This window comes from Quercus lobata, chromosome 10, assembly GCF_001633185.2.
Source record: "Quercus lobata isolate SW786 chromosome 10, ValleyOak3.0 Primary Assembly, whole genome shotgun sequence".
Lineage (NCBI taxonomy): Eukaryota > Viridiplantae > Streptophyta > Magnoliopsida > Fagales > Fagaceae > Quercus > Quercus lobata.
In genome coordinates this window covers 57,083,839-57,107,865 of record NC_044913.1, presented here as the reverse complement: position 1 = coordinate 57,107,865, position 24,027 = coordinate 57,083,839, and the positions used below count along the sequence as shown (strand labels likewise).

At 32.8% G+C, this 24,027-nt stretch overlaps 1 protein-coding gene across 1 annotated transcript; it reads left to right on the top strand.

The window, feature by feature from the left end:
- Window positions 1-7,203: 7,203 nt before the first annotated feature.
- LOC115965047 (transcription factor BOA-like) lies at window positions 7,204-7,778 on the top strand. Its single transcript, XM_031084254.1, has 2 exons — window positions 7,204-7,402; window positions 7,594-7,778. Exons 1-2 carry the CDS (start codon window positions 7,204-7,206, stop codon window positions 7,776-7,778), a joined length of 384 nt encoding a protein of 127 aa, XP_030940114.1.
- Window positions 7,779-24,027: the final 16,249 nt, after the last annotated feature.

Genomic DNA, 24,027 nt, shown 5'->3' with positions numbered 1-24,027 from the left:
TTGGATGGATTATGTGGAAACTTTTGCAAATAAGAGGAACTATACTCAAACTTTATAAAGTTTTATTCATTTGAAAACTATTTTATCTAATTTAGTTTGTTAAATTCTGATTAAGATGAATGGATAATTCAAAACAATGAGTACACTTATTTTTTATTTGTTCCTTTTAAATGTTGTTACACACAGTATATTTATATATTGATTGCTGCATCATTATTATGTGATAAAAGTCTTTCCAAGTATCATTTGGCTGCCACATCTATAAAACCCTAAAACTTAATATCACATGCAAAACACGTATAAACTTCAACATCAATGAAGTACCAGTGGTGATTAAAGCTTGCAAGGTGTTCTGTAATTATTATGAAGTTAGCAAAAAACTTGGTAAAATTGTTGATGTCTTTTTAGGTTTTGTGGAAATGTTATTTTTACTTGATATCGCTCGTTGAAAACGAATGGGAGGATTGCCTTTGTTATTGCAGTGGTTCATCTTGGATTGGCTTGAGTTTTCACTTTGTATTTTATTTTTCAAATAAAAAGCTTTAATGTATAAACTATACTTTCATAAGATTTTCACGAGTTAGCGACTAGTAATATCTAAAAGTTGAAGCATAACATTTATTATTAATACGCTCCTGTTGAGCCACATCGGGGTAGCATTTTGATCCACTTTGGTCCATTGCGATTCATCTGTCTACTTCGGTCCATTTGGCCCATTTCAGTCCAATTTGGCCACTTCAGTTTACTTTGGTCTATTTCGGTCTAATTCGACCACTTCAGTCTAGTTCAGTCTACTTTAACCACTTTGGCCTAGTTTGGTTCATTCAATCCACGTTAGTGATGCTTTGGAATGAGAGGTTTGTTATGTTATTAAAATCTTGTATTTTTCTTTTCCTCCATTTGTAAGTAGTACTAAAGACAAATTTCAACTACACATTACATTTTTTACAATATATTTTGTCTTATATAATAATTGAACATAAAATGTATTATATTTCATTTAAAAAGGAAAAACTTTTAAAATTTAAAATACTTTCAAATAACAAATATAGCTTAATTTAGAAAATTTAATATATTGTATCAACTATACTCTATTAGAAAATCATCATATAATTTTGAGAAGAGTTCGGGACTAAAACTTACAAGTCTTTTTTTTTTTTTTCCACGTATAGCACAAGTCTACCACTAATAAGTACTAATAACTAGATGGATAGGTGAGCAAATCCAGACCATTAATATAAGGTTCATGTTAATGGGTGTCCTTAATTAGGGCAATCGTTAACATACTATTTTAGGAAAAATTGACTCCACTTTTATGAAAAATAAAAAAATAAAAATCGTAAAAAAAATTAATTTTTTTTCTTTTTTCATAAAATTTTTTAAAAATATTTTTTAAACCAATACTTTTAGGGTTTGTTTGGTTTGATAGATTTTAGGAAGGATGGAAAAAAAAATGGAGGGAGAGAAAACGAATTTTGGGAATGTTTGATTGAAGGGAGGAGAGAAAGAAAAAAAACAAAAAAATTAGTGGGGCTCAAATATTTTTTTTGTGAACCTACCAAAATGCTATCTCCCCAATTTAAAGAGAAAGTAGAAAGAAGAAGAGTAGTTACAATGAAATTACTAAACGACCCCTCTATGATGTTTTGGTTGTTTCTTACTTTCTTTTATTTTTTTCTTTATTATTTTTTTTAATTTTTCCTTTCCAGCGTGTGATAGTGATACACATACAGCTTCCTTTTCTTGTTTTTAGCTTCTTTCGGTTTGGTTTTTGGTTTTTTTTTTTTTTTTTTTTTTGGGAACCGGGCAGGTCTTTTATTTTGTAATAAACTTAGGTAATTTTTTTTTGGTTTTTTTTTTTAAAATAATTGGATATCAATTTTTAATAATAGTACATGAGTAAATTAATACAAATTCTATTTTTTTTCATCCTCCTACTCTTTCATTCTCTTACTTTCTTTATGCCCGCAAGTCAAAACAAAACTTAGTACATAGTTAACTTTTGCCACAAAGTCAATAAATCCCTTTGCTTCGGACGAAACTTCATCAACTAAATTATGCGATATGAAATGTGAACATTTAGCTTTGTAAATTTCAGGTGAGATGAACTCGTTTGTACGTAAATTTTCTACTATATAAGTGAACAACTGAACCTTTAGCTTTGTAATTTTCAGGTTTCACTGATAGTTTATTTTACTTGTACTGTGTTGCAACTTTTCATTTATTAGAATAAAATCTAATTCGTCCTAAAATTTTAATAATGAAAAAAAGTTTGTATTTTGCATAGTTGGGTATATCGAAGTCTTATTATAGTTTCTTGTTTCAAAAAAAAAAAGTCCTAGGGTACGTTTAGTACACTGAATGTGGATTACAACAAGAAAGGTAATCTTTATTACCAGGAATAAAATGTGTTGTAATGGAATAACTAAACCTATTCATTAGTTTGGTTGTAAGTCGTAACATTAGAATAAAACTTATGATCTATTTTAGGAAATATCTCATTCATACAAATATATTTCCTAGAAAATAATATATTTTAAATTTTAGAGAGATGGGTTATTTTTTGATGATTTTTTATTTCCATAATTGTTAGGTGGATATGGAAAGTTTATTTATTTAGAAATATATTAATGTTAGAAATTATTACATCTACTAAGGAATAACTATTATAATCCTTTTAGAGAGGAATAGTTATTCCTCATTTTAAAGAATAGCTATTCATAAGGAATGACTATTCTCTGTAATAAAAACATAACCAAACTATTGAATAGTTAAACCATAGGAATAACTATTACATTACAGTGCCTATTACAATCTACCAAACGTGTCCCTACTGTTCAAAGAAAAAAACAAAAGTCTTAGTTTTTCAATTGGGCTTCCAAATACTATATTGGATATAAAATCTTTGAAATAAAAAGTTATGGCAGCAGCATTTGTGGGTGGGGCAGCATTTGGAGAGGGCTTTGCAGTGTTACATGACACAGTTAAAGATGTGGTAAGCAAAGCCCGTATGTTCAAACCCATTCTTAAACACCTCGAATCCACGTTAGATCGTTTGGCGCCAACGGTGAACGAACACTACAAAAAAAGGGGTCTATAGCCGCGTTTAGACCCCAAAAATGCGGCTATAGGATAGAGCCGCGTTTCCGGAGTTGAAGACGCTGTTGTTGAAGGAGGAGGTGCAACTGCTTCTACTGACTGCTCCTGGAGGATGTGGGAAGACCACATTGGTGCAAATGCTTTGTCAGGATGACCAAATTAGAGGTATTTCCATCTCTTTTGTGTGTCAGTGTGTAATTTTTTACTTTCTAATTTTTTTGTGTTTTAGGAAATATAGTTTGCATATTCTTGAAGTTATTTATAGTGCTAGTATGTAGATTCTTAATAGTAAAGTATACCGTTAGGTAGTAGCAAAAACAAAATACATTGAACTTCCTTGTTGAATCCTAAAATGAAATAATGCAGTAAAAGAAACAAGATGATTAAAAAATAAAGTGTTGGTACAAATACAATAATAATGGAAATAACACAACGAGAAACTGAATACTACTTCTGAATATTATTAACGTAAAGAAGGAAATTACATAACACTATTTGGACTGAGGCGCGACACTCGCTCTCTTTAAGGAGATTCAAGCCCTTGGTTGGCTAAACTTTGTAACCGGTGCAAACCTTCTCTGACTTGTCTCCTCTAGGATACAACAGCCCAACAAGTGTCGTACGGCTAGAACAACCTCTGCACAAAGTGTTTAAGCCCAAAGCTCCACCAGAAAGAACATCCTTCCTTGCCAATAACCTCTCTATTTTTTGTTCTGATTAATTAGGTCTATTATTCTAATATAGTGGGTTGGATATTAATCTGATGGGCTAGAGTTACATAATTAATGGTGAGATAAGGAGTTTCTAAAGAATGAATAGGCCCAAACGAATAGTCCATTAAGTGGGTTAATGACTCTTCATTTCCAATTTTGATACCTCCACCCTTCACCCCCCTTGTGCACGTATCTAGCTCAATTTTTGAGACAATCCATGTTAACCTATTAATCACCACAATTAAAAAAATAAAATAGTCTCTCTCATTTTTAATGTGGAATTAAACATTTTCACTAACTCCTTATCTTCTATATTCACTCCCACATCTTTACATTTATGTTATAACATTAATTCATTTTAATTATTTAATATTAAAATGCTCCAACATAAAGTTTTAATAGGCAATTCTCATATTTTCATAATGGGTAGTGTTTCTCATAAATTTTTTTTTTCTTCACATCTCACCGTTTGCTACGATTGGGATTGGTTATTCTGTTCATAAGACTTGGCCATTGTGTGTGTAATATTTTGCGATATGAAATGTGCCTGTGTGGCAGTTTTCTATCTACATTGTATTTGGACAGGAATGTTTGCGGACAATATTCTCTTTGTGAACGTTTCAAAAACTCCCAATGTGAAGGTCATTGTGCAGAACCTATTAAATTATAAGGATGTGCAGCTTAATTTCCAAATTCAAAGTGACGAAGATGCAATCGACTAGCTGTCACAACTGCTGAATCATCTTAGCGCTAATCCTATATTGTTGATCCTAGATGATGTCTAACTCGGATCAGAATCCCTTCCTGAAAAGTTTAAGTTTGATCTTCCCAATTACAAGGTTTTGGTTACTTCAAGAACTGCATTTCCAAGATTGGAATTTGCATATCACTTAAAACCACTAGATGATGTTGATGCAATGACTTTTTCATCGCTCAGCAATCAACATCCCTACATGATGAGAACTCTTACATTCCAGCAGAAGAAGATGCCAAAAAGGTACTTTGTCAATCTGTGAGAGATATATATAGCTTATCAATATATATATACACACCTGCTAAAATTATGTTTTCACTTTTCATACATACACATACATTTAAGCTTTGCTTGGGCCAAAAATTACCCCTGTAACCTCCAAACAATAACTGAGTTTATTTGTTTCCTTGAATTGCAGATAGTAAGAGGCTGTGGGGGACATAGCATGCATCATAACTAGAGGTGGTTCTTATATCCACAGATGATGATTTTTTCCACCGTGCCTTGGCCGTAAGGTGACTGTTGAGGGTGACAGTGGTTGAGAGAATTTAGCATGAGGGACGCAATTTTTTTGAATGGAGAATTGGCAAACTCTTTGTTTGCTAAATGGTTTATTTCTTGATTCCAATGGGGCATATGGCTATGTTCAACTACAACAGTGGCTAGCTAGATCAGTTCCATTAATCCTTTCATCTTATTGGGGATGGATAGAATCAGTAATTATATATTGCATCATATGTAAAGTAGGTTACCTAAATTACCTTTGTGAAAAATCAATTCCTAATATTAAAAAAATGGATTATTTTGCTTAATTTCTCACTCTTCTCCCAGTGTGTTATATCACAAAACAAAGTATTTTTCATGTCAATTTTTCTTCCTCAAATCTCCGCAAAATCAATATTTCTTATGTTCAATTCCACTATAACATTTTGCTGATTTTTTTTTTCCCAGTATTTCATGTTTGACATGAAAGGTTATTTCTTGGGAAATTGTTGCAAGTGGTGTGGGGGAATTTATGATTGGTAAAGCCATAGAGGACTATATGCAATAGGTAATGATAAATAATGTTAGTAGTGAACCATGTGAAAATGATATTACTTCAATCATAATTTGACAATGGTATTGTATAGATTACTCATTTCTTTTCTTCTTTTGCATATAGCAATTTACTCTTTTGTTGGGTAGTCGAAGAACATCGTTGGCAACCAAGATTTATTTAATAACCAATGATTTTTGGTAGGGCCAAAAGATGAGAGAGAGCACAATGAAATGGTAAAGGTTTCGGGGTATCAAAGCTTTTGTTTTGTTTTGTTTTTTTTATTTTTTTATTTTTTTTTTAATGAAAAGCATTTATTTTGTTTATTAGCAAGGAAAAGAAACTAATACATAATACACATTTGTACTATATAGATATCTAAAACCCTTGAGGCTAAACTAAGTGTCAATGCTTCTTATGCATAGAAAAGCACCCCTGATGCGAGCTGCAAAGGGATCATATAGATTAGAGAATAGGCAACGGATGTAAATGTAAAAATTTGGGGTCCGAGATAGACGCTGGAATATGGCATAGACTTGTTATTATAGCATAGACTCATTATTATTGGATCTATCCTAGGGCCATTTTTTCTTTTCATGAAAAAACTAGTGGGCTTCAAACCCATTTAAAAAGATCATCCTGTGTCAATTACCCTACATTGAAATTGATATGACAAGCTATGTAGCTAGGGCTGACATGGCAATAGCTTGTGATACTGAATCCCACTTTTATGTTTTTATTATGTTTGTATTTTGGTTTTTTTGTCAAATAAATGTTTTTATGTTTGTATTATAGACGTGGGTAAATTGCAAATTATACCCCTAAAGTTTGAGGTTGACTAGATTTTACATTCTAAAGTTTTAAAAACTTGATTTTATACCTTGATGTGTTTTTATTTTTGCCAAATTCTCAAAACTACGTCATTTTAGTAATGACCAAGTAAAGAGTTAGCATGCATAAAAACTACGGCGTTTTAAGGCTAAACTTAAAACAAAACCTCCCCCTAAACGACACAGTTTCAGCCCAAATCTTAAAATCTAAAAACAAAACCTCACGACAAAAAACTTAGAGTTCCCACAAACTAAAACCTCACAAACCCAAACCCCTCATCCTTGCGGTGGCAGTAGCACTAGCGGTGAGGCCTCTAGTGGTGGTGAACCCAGACCCAAATCTCCCTAGCTCCAATTTCACATGTGAACCCAGACAGACCGAACCCATCGGCTCTTGTCAACCCAGGCCTAGGGATGGCCATGGGTAGGGTATGGATCAGGTATAACCATACCCTACCCGAAAAATTTGCCCATGGATACCCAATTATCAATAACCATTAGTATCCATTCCCGAATCTTACCCGAATATATTATCCATGGATATCCATACCCTACCCGAAACCCATTTAATTTTATTTTTAATCCAAAACATTTTAACGTAAAAACTAAAAACTAACCGATCTTTAAAAAAGAAAAAACTAACCAATCTTAAAAGAGAAAAAACAAAGCTCTGAATATCACGGAAAATATCTCTCTTTCTCCTTCTTTTAGTTCCAAATATGGAATTCACAAATTCAGAGAGTATTCAGATATGATTTGATGTTGATGAAGATGAGCGAGTACGAATTCGTGGGCGGCGAAAATGGTGGCGATGAGGACAGAGTAACGGAGTGGGAGGTTGGGCTACTGAGCATCGACGATTTGATGCCGTTATCGCAACTGTTGATACCACCGGAGCTGGCTTCGGCGTTAGTATTTCACCCGAAACTTACAGGACCGCCGTGGAAGTCAACTGCACATCACACACAACGTTCTTGACTCTCTATGGGGTCAACCACTCGACAGCGAAGGGATCGTTGTTCGAAACAACGGATCTAGATCCTGACCCAGACTAGGACCCGATGGTCGTGGAGGCGGACGAGAACGAGATTACCGATTGAGACGGGTCCGGATCAGATCCAAAAAGATCAAGAAAAGATGACGAGTGTTGTCTGGAAATAGAAGTAGAAGAAGCCGATTCGGCACTCCGTAACAACGAGAACGACAAGTTGTCGATGGCGGCCAAGATCAGCGATTCACAAACGTGGTGGATCAGTGCTGCTATGATTGACCAAGAGATGTGCTTGGATGGGTTGGGAAGAGAAGAAAGTAGCTCTGGTCTGGAGAGGCAAAAAGAGTGTGAGTGAGTCAGTGACGGTGAGAGGTTTTGAGATTTTTTTTTACGGGTTGGGTTTGGATAATATCCATACCCTACCCGAACAATTCGGATAATATCCATACCCTACCCGGTTAAGCTCTACCCATGAAGAACTGGGTATTACCCGAAACATTTGGATCAGGTAGGGTTGGATATCCATTACCCAATGGGTATGGCCATCCCTACCCAGGCCACAGCAGCGGCTCCAGGCAGCCTTGGCAACCATAGCGACGGTAAAACCATCGGCTATCTTTCTCTCTCTCTCACTTTTTCTTAGTGTTATTGCTGCTGGATTTGTACAATTTTAGGAATACTAAAGTTTTTATAGATTATAAAAAAGGAATTAAACTCCATTTATTCCACTTTCAATCATTGGTTCATTCATTTGTTAACATTAGATAGACATATCTCTATCTTACACTACGCCCAAAAATTGGAGTTAAGTTTTACAAATGATTAAGCACATATACAGTATGTCTAGGCTTCATCCCCGCTATCCCTGCCCATCTCAGTAAATAAATTAATAATTTTTTATTTTTATTATTATAGTTATCAAAAACCTATTAATTTGCCGTTCTAAAAAACTATTATGTCTTTCTTCTCCAAAAAAAAAAAAAACTATTATGTCTTTTTATATTGGCACCAAAAGTCTAAAACCTAGAATACTTTTAAACAAAAACCCCTAGAACCCCAACATTTTTCTCTTCTATCTCTTAATTTTTTTACAGTTTCAAAAGTTAATATTTTTTATAAATCCAAAATTTAACTAGTTGGAACAATAAAGCTAAAAAGTTGAATTATACATGATTATTTAAATGCATTTAAGACACTGAAACACGTGTACAACTTTACAGATATACTCTTCTTAAAAAAAAAAAAAAAACCTTTACAGATATATTGTTATATTCTTTAACACTTTTACATTTATTCATTTTCTCAATTTAATTATTTTAAGAAATTAAATCACATAATTAAATTTTATGTATTTAAATCAATCTCTTAATTTGATTCTTGTTAACTATTAACTAATTTTGTTTCTTCATTTTATTGATTAAAAATTTGTAATTGTGGTTAATTACTTAATTAAGATTATGGAAAAACATAATTATAATATTGAGTCTAGATTGAAATTTTATTTTTTAAATTATTTTTACTTTCAATCTTATATATTAATATTTCCCTCGTTGAACCAAAATTCTAACTCCACCATTATCTCCATCCTTGTTTGACTTACAAATAAAAAGCTTTGATGTCCTGAGACCCATTCTTCTTTGTGGCTTTAATTTATGTGGTCTTTCCACTTCATTCGTTGTATATAGCCACTTTTTTTTTTAGAGGGGAAAGTATATAGGCAATTTGAGATTACTTTGAGGCAATTATTAATTTATTATCTATAATTGGAAGAGAGATTCTCATATCCCAACCCATGCTAGCTATGCGTTGCTTAAAGTTGGCTGCAGGCTTATCTGATGAGATTAATTCCATGATCATAAAAAGCCACACTTTGGCAATAAAATATTACTGTCCAGCTAGCTATCTACGCTCTCATGTCAATTCATAATCAAATTTAGCATGAGGGAAGCTGATTCTTTTGCATGGAGAATTATCAAACTCTTTGCCAATGGGGGCATATACCATATGTACATCTATGACAGTGGCTAGATCAATTCCATTAATCCTCTTTCAAGAGGGCTTTGTTCGTAATGCTCAGTTAATAACATGACATTAGTAGCTCTGTAGAATCAGTAATTATATATTGCATCATTTGTAAAGTAGGTTTCCTGAAATACCTTTGTGAAAAATCAAATCCTAATATTAAAACAAATATGGTTTATTTTACTTGATTTCGCACTCTTCTCCCAATGTGTTATATCACAAAACGAAACAAAGTATCTTTTTTTTCGTGTTAAAATTTCTCTCTCAAATCTCTGCAAAATCAATATTTCATCAGTTAAATTCCACTGACATTTTGCTTACAAATTTTCCAATATTTCACGTTCGACTTGAATGGTTATTTCTGGGGAATTTGTTGTAACTGGTGTGGGGGAATTTTTGACTGCCAAAGTCATAGAAGACTATGCTACTGGTAATGCAGCTTGATGCAAGTTGTGTGATTGAAAAAGGTAGTAGATGGGGAATAAGCAAAGGATGTAGTGTGAAACATATGAGGCAATGCATGGATGCTGAAGCCTTCATCGTTTGAAGTAATATCTCCAATTATTAACCTTCCACGAGATGCAAAAGAAAGTGCTCTGATAGATGTGAAAAAGAAATCCTTCAATGAGGAGGAGTTGCTAATCAAAGGATAAAGCTTACAAATTACAACGGTAACATACCAATATATTATAGACTTCTGATTATAGGATTTATCCAAGGGCCTTTTTTTGTTCCATGAAATTACTAGTGGGCTTCAAACCCACTTACAAGAAGAATAGAAGATCTTATAGGGATTGGTTTGGCCCATTTATATCTAGCCTAGCTAGTGCTCCAGTGCACTGATGGGTTAAGCAACCAATAGGACCAAAATAATTTTCACTCCTGGGCTTTTACCTTTAAGGTATATTTGGTTCATTGTGATGTGCTTTTAATGTAATACACATTATAATGATGTGATATTAAAATTTTTGGTTTATTTTATTTTTTTTAACATTATTATAATTTAAAATTACAAAATATATCACATTATTTTAATCTCATCACCTTCCTAAACAATATAATGTTGTATTCTTATATTGAGACTACATTAATATAAGATTATAATAACGTAATATTATGGCGTAATGTAATATCACGGCAAACCAAACGCCACCTTAACATTTTTATGTATGTCACTTACCATTTCAACACCTAGGCTCACCTTCCAAAAATTATGATAAAATAAAACTTTCATGTAAAAAAATTATGTGTTTTCAAGGAAAGTCCACAAAATGAATGCATGAGATAAACCTTATGCATGACCTTATTTGGAAGAAATCAATTCTACGTATGCTCAAGAAAAAACAAATTTCAAATTTGTGAGAATTTCCAAATTTTAATCATAATTATGAGTCCTAACTAATATTAGTAGGTGATCTTAGCAATATCTCTGTGGTATATTAGGAAGGCCTTACCTAGAAAGAAATTAGGATTTCTTATCTTCTACGTATGCTCAACAAAGAACACATTTGTGAGCATTTGCAAAAATACAAATGTTTATTAGTTGTTGCATAGTTATATTTCTTAATTTAAAAAAAAAAAAAAAAAATACCATGTAGATAGCATTTATAACTTTATGGCTATATAAACCCAAGGGCTTCAAATCAGTTTTCAATAGAAGAAAAGCAATTTGTGAGTTCAAAAGAAATAGTGATGGAGTACCCATCTTTTTTGAAAATGTTCATCTTTTTTATGAGCTATCCAATTTTAAGAGAGATTTTTGGACGCAAATATTTTTGTGTGAACGATGCTAATGGCCCAAAGAAAAGGTCATTGTTCATGATAGAATATCATGAGTGTCTCCTATAATATTGTTTTCGTAAACTCAATGGGTAAGTTGTTACTTTTTAAAATTTATATCCTACCTTTGTTCTTGTGTGAATATTACTGATTATTTATTTATTTATTTAAAAGTTATGCATATTTGTTTCTTACTCAATCCATATTTTCTGAATTATATCTGATTATAATTGGTTGTTTCTTGAAGGCTGGAGGAGCACATATGTATTGCATGTTCAAATAGTTTGGAGAAAGAAACCAGTCGAAGAATCGTTTCCTAATAATAGTATATTTCAATGTATACCCTCCCCAGCCGAGTGAAAGAAATTTAAGAAAAAAAACATTGTCTTAACTTTCAAAAATAAAACATCGAAGCTTCTTGTCCAATAGAACTTATCCGTGTCTGTTTTAGTTATTTTTTTTGTTGTTGATGCTTTTGCCTTTTTACCTTTATTTATAGGAATGCTTGTTGGCCGACAAATTATCGTTTAAGCATCCTTGCAAGTTACAAGCATCTCACAATTGAGTGACATAAAATATGAATAGTTAACGTTTTTGCTTGCTAAGTGGCTTATTTCTTGGTTCCAAATTCCAATGGGGCATAGACTATGTACATGACGACAGCGGCTAGATCAAGATGGAGGTCCAGACTCAAGAGTCTATGTGGCTTATTTTGCTTAATTTCTCACTCTTCTCCTAATGTGTTACATCACAAAACAAAACAAAGTATTTTTCGTGTCACATTGTCTCTCTAATCTCTGCAAAATCAATATTTAATACATTCAATTTCACTTCCTGTATTTCATGTTTGACATGAAAGGTTATTTCGTCAAAGAAGTAGCATAAGCTATTTTAACCCATGCTATGCGTTGCTTCAAGTTGTTGGCAACCTTAAACGAGGAGATTAATTTCATTGTACCTCTTTCATCAACTGCAATGGCCTCGTGTTGCCTGCCTATATATAGATAGGATACTTCCTGCGCATGTTTCCATGGTGCTGCGGCTATTGTGGCGTTGTTGTATGGTGGCTTGGTGTTGTGAATGAATTTGTGTTGGGGGTTGAATCTGATCTGAATGTGGCCGTTTCTCTGATAGGTTTTCAAGGCGAAGAAGAACAGTGAACTTGGTTGTGAGAGGTTATGTGGGGCTGTGATTCAGATTCACAGCCATGGCCAAAATCTAAATTTTGGCCTAAAACTCAGTAGGAAGTCCTTGACGGCTACATATTAATATTAAGCTTTTGTGATATAATGAACGTAATGTAGAATTTATTTACTAGAAAATCCTAACTGGTCATAATTTATCCTAAGGTTAATATGCTTGTTTTACAATTGATTTGAACTACTTAGACAACAATATATTACACTATTCTGTTAATTTGCTTGTTCTACAAGTAAATAAATCTACAATTAATTCGAGCTTCTTGGACCATAATATGTTATATTGTTCATGCCTATCTCGGTAGATAAATATATATTTTATTTTTTATTATTATAAAAATGATAAAATATAAAGTATCAGTAAATGCAACTTATGTGATTGAAAAATGGAGTAGATGGAGAATAGGCAACTGGTGTAATGTGAAAAATATGAAGTGACAAATGGATGCTAAAACCTTCATCTTTCAAAGTAATATCTCAAATTAAGAACCTTCCATAATATGCAAAAGTACTCTGATAAATGTGGAAAGACAAGCTAGAATGATTTTTCAATCAAATTAATATAAAGCTTACGGTGGTAAGCGAATATGCCATAGGTGCATAATAATAGGATTCCTTGTCGAAGGACCATTTTGTGTTCCATGAAACTCCTAGTGGGCTTCAAAGCTACTTAGAAGAAAAATAGAAGATCGGATGTTGGCCCATTTGTATTTAGCAATCCATTGGTCCAAAATAGTTTCCACACCTGGGCTTTCACCTCAAGCATTTTTGCCATATGTCACTGACCATGTCAACACCCAGGCTCACCTTCGAAAAATAAAACTTTTCTTTACAAAAAACTATCAATGTATCCAAGTATATGCAGGCTCGGCCTAAGGCCCCCATAATTTTTTTTTTTTTTTTTTTTTAAAAAAAGCCCCTCAATTATTCAAAAATCTTAAAAATTGTAGGATGACAAATCATTTAAAAAAATATATAAGTGGATTTCAAATTCTTTCTCCTACCTCTAAAAACAAAAAAGCCTCCAAAATATTGGGCAAATAGAAATTTAACCCAATTGAAACTCTCAAATTATTTTAACTGTGTTGATTAAGTAGATTAGCTATTATCAATTGTTAAAGAGAAATTATTAAAACTTAGATTATTAAATACTAAGTAATTTTGCACCTTAAAAAAATCTTTTTAAAACCAAAGAAATATTATAATATAGAAAGTTAAATAATAATAAAAAAAATCTCACATAAAATTATCTCCTTATGTCCCAAATTATATTTAGCTAGCCCTAGGGAATGCATCCATGAAATAAACCCCGTGCAGGGCCTTAGCAAGTAATCTTAACAATGATCTCTCTAGAATATCAAGATGACCTTATCTAGAAAGAAATCAAGGTTACTTGTTTTCTATGTATGCTCAAGAATGAATACATTTATGAGCATTTACGCAATGCAATAGTAATAATAATGTGTCATGGCTAATTTTTGCAAGTGATCTTAGCAATGTCTTTGTAGAAGGGAAATTATTGTGTACTCCTAGAGTACCATAAATGTGTACTCCTTCCTCTCACATGAATGGATTCATGTGAGAGAGTGGAGTACACATTAGTATTTCGGGAGTATCTAATAATTTTCCTTTGTAGAATATCAAGAATGAATGCAAATATAGATGTTTATTAATTATTGTATACAAAAGATTGTAAGAGTGATTTATGTAGAATTGAGCATGCGGGGACCGGCCCAAAATAACAGGCTGGGCCCTAGGCCCGCCCGAGGACACAGCCCGTCCGAGGAGCCAGCATGGCCCAAGCAATCCTTATTTAGGCCCACGGGTAAAGAAAACATGTCCGAGGAGTAATTTCTCCTCGGATACTGCAAAATCCGGAGCAAAGGTACATCCAAACTATTACAGTCTATCTTCCAAATACGTAAAAAGGAAAGAAACCTGAAATATCTCAGCAAAGGCTGCCACCACCACATTAAATGCGTTACAACTACTCTCCTGGCCGCATTAATGAGGAGAAGACCCCTGAACAGTGCTACCTTGGCTACCGCAACTCACAAAGAACTGAGAGAGGTGTCTGATGAGACAGGTGCTCAAGTGAGGGTTTGGATGATCAACAAGTGTAAAGCCCAGATGATTGGAAATGGCCTATATAATATGTAAAAGTCCCCCAAGAGAGGAGGACGAGAAAAAAAAAGAGAATACTGTAGAGAAGTCTGACTGCATTGATCTGTATCTATTAATCAAGTTTTTAGCTCTGTCATTACCGGGTGACCTTTCAACACAATAGCATTTGTTCTTGTTCGTGTGTTCCTTCAACCCATGCAACAACCCGTTTAAACTTATTTAAACCGAGTTCTTTAACCCATACTCTACAAGAATTCATTGTGTTGGGCTTTTTGGACCAAGGCTTGTGACAGCAAGAACTTGGTTACTAAATTGTGCCCCTACAGAGCATATCAGGCATTAATGATGATGAAGGATATATTTCATTATATTTAAAAATAACATCGTGTAGAAAGCATTTATATCTGAAGCCTATGTAAATTCAAGGGCTCCAAGGCAATTTTTAATATTAGAAAATCAATTTTGTGAGGTAGAAAGAACCAGTGATTGAGTACCCCTCTATTTTGAAAATGTTCATTTTTGTGATGAGCTATCCAATTATCAAAGAGATTTTTGGATGTAAGTATTTTTGTATCCACAGTGATAATGGTCCTTAGAAAAGATCGTTGTTCATGATAGAATATCAAGAGTACATTAGTGAGAATTTCCCAAATTTATTTTATAATTATGAGTCCTAGCTAATTTTAGCAAGTGATCTTAACAATATCTCTATAGAGAATTAGGAAGTTCTTATCTACAAAGAAATCAAGATTATTTGTTTTCTACGTATGCTCAAGTATGAATTCATTTGTGAGCATTTTGTAAAATGTAATAGTAATAATTATGTGTACTAACTAATTTTAGCATGTGAACTTAGCAATATCTTTGTAAAATTTCAAGAATTAATGCAAATACAAATGTTTATTAGTTGTTGCATAGTTAGTTGGGCTTCCTTACCAAAAAAAGAAAAAAGAAAAAAAAAAGATTACAAAATATGTGAAGAATAGGTGGAATTGAGCATGATGATGCCAAAAATCGTTAGTAAGCTGTACAGTTCTTACGTACTCTAGACAAAACTTGCGTAACAAAGAAGAAAAAGAAAACCTTACAGAGAGTACCGGTGTGGTACCGGCCAAATACCCTCCAAATGTTAAGTTAGAGAGATTTTACAACTCTAGAGTGCCAGAACTGAGGTAGATTATGCATACCTTGATTTTTGAGGGCTTTGGTTTTTTATAATAGTATAGAACTGACCTTCGTTTCTTAGCGAAGAAGGTGTTTCCTTGTGGGGAAGATCCTCATAAATACATGTATTTTGCGGGATTCTTCTCATATAGAGATTTTGTTAATTAGGGTTAATCGTAGGGCACAAGACATTTCCATTTGAGGTTTTCTGGAGACCATTTAGGCCACGTAGATGCCACATGGCTTTGCTACCTGTCTCCCTAGTGTCCATTTAATTGGAATCCGTTCACTATGGAGGGTCCATCCGTCTTCCTTCTTCTCTGTCCGGGACATGATCTGTTTTGTCCGTTGTCTTGTCAGAATGCTTAGACCGTCCCTTATACCGTCGCTCATGTTTGATCGAATCCGTCTACCTCAAATTTTATCCCCTTCAGAGCATATTATCTGAGAAATTTTTGGATGCAGGTATTTTTGTATTTACGATGCTAATGGCACAAAGTAATTAAAGATTATTGTTTATGATAGAATATCATGAGTGTCTCCTATAATATGATTTTCATATCATCAATGGGTAAGTGATCATTATGTTTCAAAATTTATATTCCTACCTTTGTTCTTTTATGAATATTTCTGATTGATTTATATATTTCTATTTATACATATTTGTTTCTTTCTCGATCCGTATTTGCCGAATAATATCTATTGTAATAGGTTATTCTTTGAAGTTCGGAGGAGTCCATATGCATTGCATATTCATACAATTTGGACGAGGAGACCTGTCGAAGAAACGTTTCATCAATAAATTAAGTAATTGTGACTCCAAAAAAAGAAAAAGAAAAAAAAAATATTTTACGAATGAAGTGAAAAAAAAAAAATGTCTAACATGGAACTGTGAAGCTTGTTCAATAGCAATACTTCTCCGTCTCTTTTTATTTTTTATTCTTTTTTTCCATCCTTTATTTACAAAGACCTTAACGGGGGACAAATATTCAAATAATCAATTTAAGCATCCTTGCAATTGATTCTAAAAAATAAAAATAAAAAACATCCTTACAATTTGCAAGCATCTCGCAATTAAATGACACATTTAAAAGGAATGCTATTGTGGATATTCAGTCAATTAAACTCTTTACTTGCTACTGGTTCCAATGGGGGCATATATGGCCCTGTTCAACTACAACAGTGGCTAGATCAGTTCCATTAATTCTCTCATCTTCTTGGGGATGGAGGTCATCAGGACTCAAGAGAGGGCTTTGATCGAAATGCTCAGCTAATAACATGGCATTAGTAGCTCTGTAGAATCAGTAATTGTATATTTCATCATTTATAAACTAGGTTTCCTGAAATTAACTTTGTGAAAATTCAAATCTCAGTATTAAAAAACATGGCTTATTTTGCTTAGTTTCTCACTCTTCTCACAATGTGTTATATCACAAAACAAAACAAGGTATTTTTCATGTTAAAATGTCTTTCTCTAATCTCTGCAAAATCAATATTTAATATGTTCAATTCCACTATGACATGATTCTCAACAAAAAAAAAAAAAAAAAAAAAATTCCAATATGACGTTTGCTTAAAAAAAACAATTAGCCTCATCATTTGCGCTATGCATGTGCTTAGTGGCTTTTCTTTTTTAGTTTAATGTCAAAACTTTCCCTTCATCCAAATTCAAGGTTTACGCATTTGTTCAATGATATTTATGCATTTCTCAATCATTGATATAGATTGGAAATTTGGAATCAACATCATAAGGATAAAATTGACAATTTGTTATCAATTATTAACATAAGCAAACACCCTCTCCTCTCCTCCCATCCAAATTATCCTAACAAAAAAAAAAAAAAAAAAAAAAAATCCAAATGGACTGAATTGACTGAAATTGACCGAAATGGACCGCAATAGGCTGAATAGACTGAATGGACCAAATAGAAGGAACTGGACTAAAATAGAATGAATGGACCGAATGGACTGTATGAACCGAACTGGACCAAAATAGATCAAATAAACTGAATTGGACTGAAATGGATCACAATGGACCGAATGGGAACATTAGGGGCTTATTTATTTGTTTATTTATTTATTAGGAATTACATTAGTCTGGTAAATGGTAATGAATCAACCTTACACCACTTTCGTGGAAATTTTTAACCCCTCGTACATTTGGTTTAGTATGAATTTTGACATCCAATTGAAATTATGGAGATCAAGGAAATAGCACAAGCTTATAATTAAGGATGAGGAAAAAAAAATTTACATGGGTGAAAAAGAAGAAGTTATTATTATTCTTATTATTTGAAAGGAAGTTATTATCAATAGCTAGTAAAATGAGTGGTTATTAGTAGTTATTTTCATAAGTTATATAATAATTTAACTGATAAAATCTCTAATGGTTGAATAAGAGATTTGGGGTTCAATATTTGTCTATATCAAAAATTGATTGGTGTCTTGGTTTGATGATAAAAAACTATCATCAAGAGTGAACGTCATAGGTTGAAACTATATCCACCAAAAAAAAAAAAAAAAACTCAAATTATCAATGAGTTATTATCAATGGTTAATATTAATTTGAGTTATTATCAATAGTTATTAATAACTCAAAGTGGGCGAAAAAAAAAAAAAAAAGTTATAATTTTTTTTTCTGCTGAACGAAAAAAAAAAAAAAAAAAGAGGTTATTATCAATAGTTTTTTTTTTGGTTCCGCTCAATAGTTATTAATTTGCGTTATTATATAGATTCATTTTCTATCACTTTTAACTAGCTTATGGTACAGTGGTATTATAACCAAAAAAAAATGGTACAGTGGTACACCGACTTACTATCTTTATTGGAAAAGTAACAGTCAAGAGTGAATTGAGCGAAGTTAATATAAGTGCATTTTTAACTAGCTTATTTGACAAGTTAAAATATGTGGCATTTTTTGCTTTTGACCTGATTAATCTAGTATATAAACACCCCCCAGCCACAGGAAAAAAAAAAACAGAATTGTATTTCACCTGATAAACATTGATTCTAATTATTATATGGTCAAATGCTTTTAGTAGAAGTTACTGAATGCTTTTATAATATATGAGGATAGATAACCGATGTTAAAGGATATTGATTTATGAAATATTTTTAGGAATTTTTTATGAGAAAAAAAAGTAACATATCTTTTATCTTTGGACTTTTTTACATTTTCAAAATTTTAAGATTTTTTATTTTATTTTAAATAAACACAAATTTTAACTACTTGGAAGGATAAAGGGGAACAAAATTGAATTGTACATAATGTTTAAATGCATTCAAAATAGTGAATCGTGTGTACAACTTTGCAATATATTACTATATTACTATTTTTTAACATTGATTTATTTTCAAGATAATGAAACACATGTACAACTTAGGTGATTAAAAGGGAGTAGATAGAGAATAGGCAACTAGTGTAATGTGAAAAATATGGGGTGACGGATGCAAAAACCTTCATCTTTCAAATTTCAACTTTCAAGTTAATCTTCTCAAAAAAAAAAAAAAAAAAGTTAATATCTCAAATTAAAAACCTTCCATAAGATGCAAAAAATTGCTATGATATATGTGGAAAGAAATGCTACAATAAGGAGCTGTCAAATAAAAAATAAAGCTTGTGGCGGTAATAGACTAACATGTCACAACCTTGTGAAAAATGTTATGTTCGCAACATTTTTACAATACTTTCATATTTAGTGATAGTTTATTATGAATAGACAAAAAAATAATTTAAATTGTGAATTAAAATTAAAACTAATAACAACTTAAATAGTGAACGTATCACTCCTCCAAGCTCATAGTTATAGGATTTGTCAAAGCCCATTTTGTGGTCCATGAAATTCCTAGTGGGCTTGAAACCCACATACAAGAAAAATAGAAGATCAGATGGGGGTGGGGGTAGCTTCGGCTCATTTGTATCTAGCTTAGCTAGTGTATTGATTGGGCAACCGGCAAGAAATCCATTGGTCCAAAACAGTTTTCACTCTTGGGCTTTCACCTCAAGCATTTCTGCTAGACAAAAAATTATCGATGCTTCCAAAGAAGGGTGGACTCAAGGCCTAGGCCTAAAGCCCTCTATAGCCTCAAAATTTTACAAAGGATACCAAGGACCAGGCCCCTATTGAAAATAAATAAATAAATAAGGTCCCAATGGTATACAAAAAATGGAAAAAATTGTTGAATGATAATTCATTTATTTTAAAAATATATATAAGTGACTTTTGGATTCTTTCTCTGCCTCCATGAAGGCCCCAAAATATTGGGCAAGTAGAAATCTAACTCACTTAAAACCCTTAAATTGTCTCGACAAAAGAAAATTATTATAAATGCATTGATTAAGTGGATTGACTATTATCAATTGTAAAAGGGATGTTAATTCAACTTAAATACATAAACTAAAATTAGTAATTTTGCATCTCAAAAAGCAATTAAAACAATTGTTTTTAAACCAAAAAAAAAATTATAATATAGAAAGTTAACTAAATATTATTAAATTGATATTTGAATATTAAAAAATCCTACTTATTATTATTATATTAGACCTTAAATTATATTGAGCCAACCCTAAGGAATGCATCCATGAGATAAACCTCGCACAAGGCCTTATCTAGAAAGAACACATTTCTAAGCATTTTGAAAATTTAATCACAATTATAAGTTCTAACTAATTTTAGTAGGTGATCTTAACAATATCTTCATACGTAGAACATCAGGAATACCTTATCTAAAATGAAATCAAGATTACTTGTCTTCTACGTATCACAAGGATGAACATATTTGTGTGCATTTGCAATATTTAATAGTGGAGGTAAGCCACACTCATAATTATGTGTCCTACTCCTAGCTAGTTTTAGCAAGTGATCTTAGCATATCTTTGTAAAATATCAATAATTAATGCATATTGATGTTTATTAGTTGTTGCATAATTGGTTGGGTTTGCTTGCTTGCCAACAAAAAAAATAGTTTATAAAAGGTGGGAAGAATGATAATATGTAGAATTAAGTATACGTCATATTAATAAGTTCCAGTTAACTCAACTGGTGAGGTCTCTAGTGGTTGAATAAAATATTTGGGTTCAATCTCTGCTTACACCACCGATTGATGTCTTTGTCTAATAATAAAAAGCTATCATCAAGAGCGGACGCCGTAAGTTAAAACTGTGGGGTCCAATAACTTGAGACCCTGGCCCATTTCTACATTGAGGCCCAAGGCCTGAGCCGAGGAAGGTTATGGCCGAGGATAGGTAATTAAAGTCCAAATAGTTTTGAGACATAACCGAGGATAATTCTGTCCTCGGCATATCCGAGGCCTCCCTGGAAGGAAGGGCAAAAAGGGTATAGGAACAGTTTGAGAAAAAATCTAAAAATATCTAGGTCAATAGATAAGGGTACGCTGGATAGTATAACGACTAAGGATAAATGGAAAGCTGCCCTTACTGCCATTCAATACTCTGCACCTGACAGAGCCATACTCTTCAGCTTTTACCACCACCCCCAACCACTCTGGGTATGGGCTGATGGGACAAGTATCAGTTCTGGAAAATCGAACCCGCATGTGGACGTTGGATAAGGGATGCAAGCTAGTATAAAAGAAAAAGTAAGCAATCTGGGAAAGGGGCTGGGAAAAATGGCCAAAAACCAGAGCCTCCCAGCCTGCCTCCTGGATAAAAACTCCTAGAGCGAACACGATTTAACTATGTATGAACACCACGAAAAACCCACTGTCTTATGACCAAAGCCTAGCATTTCAAACCCACGCTCTATAAATGATATTGTTTGGGCCTTTTTACGTGCGAACCCAATATTATTATGGGTCGTTACGAATCGTGTCCTTACAAAAACTATTTAAAAAAAAAGTGTATATTATATTAATGATGATAATTTACATATTTTCTTAATATTTACAAATAAATTTCTTGTAGAATGTATTCCAATCTTTTCTATTATTATATGCCTGTATAAACTCAAGGACTCAAGTCAGTTTTCAATACAAGAAAAGTGACTTTGTGAGGCAAAAAGATATATTAATGGAATACTCCTCTTTTTTGAAAATGTTCATATATGTGGTGAGCTTTTCAATTATCAGAGAGATTTTTGGGTGTAAATATTTTTGCATCAACGATGCTAATGGCCCAAAGGAAAGCTCATTGCTCATGATAGAATTTCAAGAGTCTCGTATAAGAAGGTTTTCACTCCAACAATGGATTAGAGATTATATTTTCAAACTTTATATTCCCACCTTTTGTTCTTGTATGAATATCAATGATTGATTATTATTATTATTCTTTTTAGTTATGCCCATTTGTATCTAATTATATTGATTGTTCTTTGAAGGCTGGAGGAGCCCGTATGCATTGCATGTTCATACAATTTCGAGAAGGAGACCAGTCCAAGATAAGTTACATGAATAAAATAATTTACGTTGTTAGCCCAAGAAGGGGGGAAAAACATTTGAAAAAAAATTCATTGTTTGGAATGACACATTGAAGCTTTTAATCCAATTGCACTGCTCTGTGTCCTTTATTTAGGAAGAAGAGCTTACTTGCAGACAAATTATCAATTTCAAAGCATCTTTAAATTTATTGTAAAATGTTGTTTTGAGTTTAAAATAAGCATTTGTACAAAAATCATGAGGGGTTGCTATTGCGAAATGGAGTTTTAAGTTTTAAAAACGCACTTTTAAGCTCCCAAAATGCCTAATCAAATGAATTCTATGTACAAATTTGATATTCAATTAAAGGTAGTCTAGAATGAAGTATAGTTTTTTTAATGGAAATGAGAATGTCATGAAACTTCTTTTAAGCCAAATATATAATTTCTGGGTAGTGACTGGAAAATGTCGCTTTAACAACCACAAATGTGGTTTAAATTTAATGACTTAACCACCAATGTTGTTGCAAGTCACAGAAGTTACATTTTTTTCCCCTGTTCAGGGGAAAGCTCAGTTTTATATAGCCAGCTTGAGATTCCTTTTAGGAAGTTCTTATATCCACAGATGATGTTTGTCCTGCCTTGAACATAAGGTGACTGTTGAGGGCTGACAGTGGTAGAGAGAATTAAAGCATGAGGTAGGCTGATTTTAATTTGCAAGGAGAATTGGCAAACTCTTTGCTTGCTAAGCTTTTTTCTTTGTTCCAATGGGGCATAAAGCTATGTGCAACTACAACAGTGGCTCGATCAGTTTCATTAACCCTCTAGGCTCTATGATTCATCTTGTTGGCTCTTGGGGATGCTGGTCAGGACTCAGCAGGGCTTTGTTGGAAATGCCCAGCTAATAACATGATATCATTTTGTGAATATGATATTAATAGCTGCACAGAATCTGTGTCCAATACAAAAATTCTAAGACCGCATAATAAATCACAACTCCTACTACAATTGTTTATGATAGACTGTAAGTAGTAGAGAAAAAGTAGTGGGTCTATATGAAAGTGACATGCAGCCAGTCACAGTCTGTTATGTAAGATAGCTGTGTCAAAAATTGTAACTTTTTATGTGGTAGTAAGATTATTTGTGTCCAATGTTAAAGACATTGACATGGAGTTAATATGATATAGACCAAACACTGTGTCAATTGATTAAACTTCAAGCCTAGTTGGTGATAATGCACCACCATGTTGAATGGGGCTTGGGCTGGACTGACGGATCATATGGTTTGAGGTGTGAATTCTAGAGATTTTCCATGCTGGTGAAGAAAGTTAGGCAGTCAGCTGTCTCGGCACCTTCTCAGACTCATGATTCGGACGTAGACGAACTTGGTTGGATGTAATCAATAATGTGAAAATATATGGGGCGACAAATGGATGTTGAAATATTCATCTTTCGAAGTAATATCTGCAATAAAATCCTTCCATGAGATGCAAAAAAATGTACTGATAGACGTGGAGAAGAAATGCCAAAATGGGATATACTCATAATTCTATATATATATATATATATATATTTTTTTTTTTTTAAGGTAAGAAAAGAAAAGAGAAAGAAAAAGGTTATATACATCAATGTGCTAATCTATTGGCAAAATTTGGCGCTAATTAATCTAAATTTTGCTTTTGTAACTTTGGATCACCCACCACTTTTTGATCACCTTCTAGATGTGGTGGAGAACTTGCTCGCCTTAGATAAGGCAGCAAACGTTTGTAATTATTTATTTCTATTTATTTAGTCTAATATATTAGGCCTTTTAACCCCAAAAAAAATTTAAAAAAAAAAAAAAAAAAAAAAAACTATAGGATTGTTTAAGGGCCATTTTGTATTCCTAGCAACTCCTAGTGGGCTTCTGACCCACTTACAAGAAGAACAGAAGGTGGGTTTGTTT

What these genes read in the sequence shown, in the direction of transcription:
- LOC115965047 (XM_031084254.1), top strand. Translation starts at nt 7,204, where the DNA reads ATGAGCGAGTACGAATTCGTGGGCGGCGAAAATGGTGGCGATGAGGAC. An exon ending in AACTGCACATCACACACAAC is followed by an intron (nt 7,403 to 7,593) that starts GTTCTTGACTCT and finishes GTCTGGAAATAG; the next exon opens with AAGTAGAAGAAGCCGATTCG.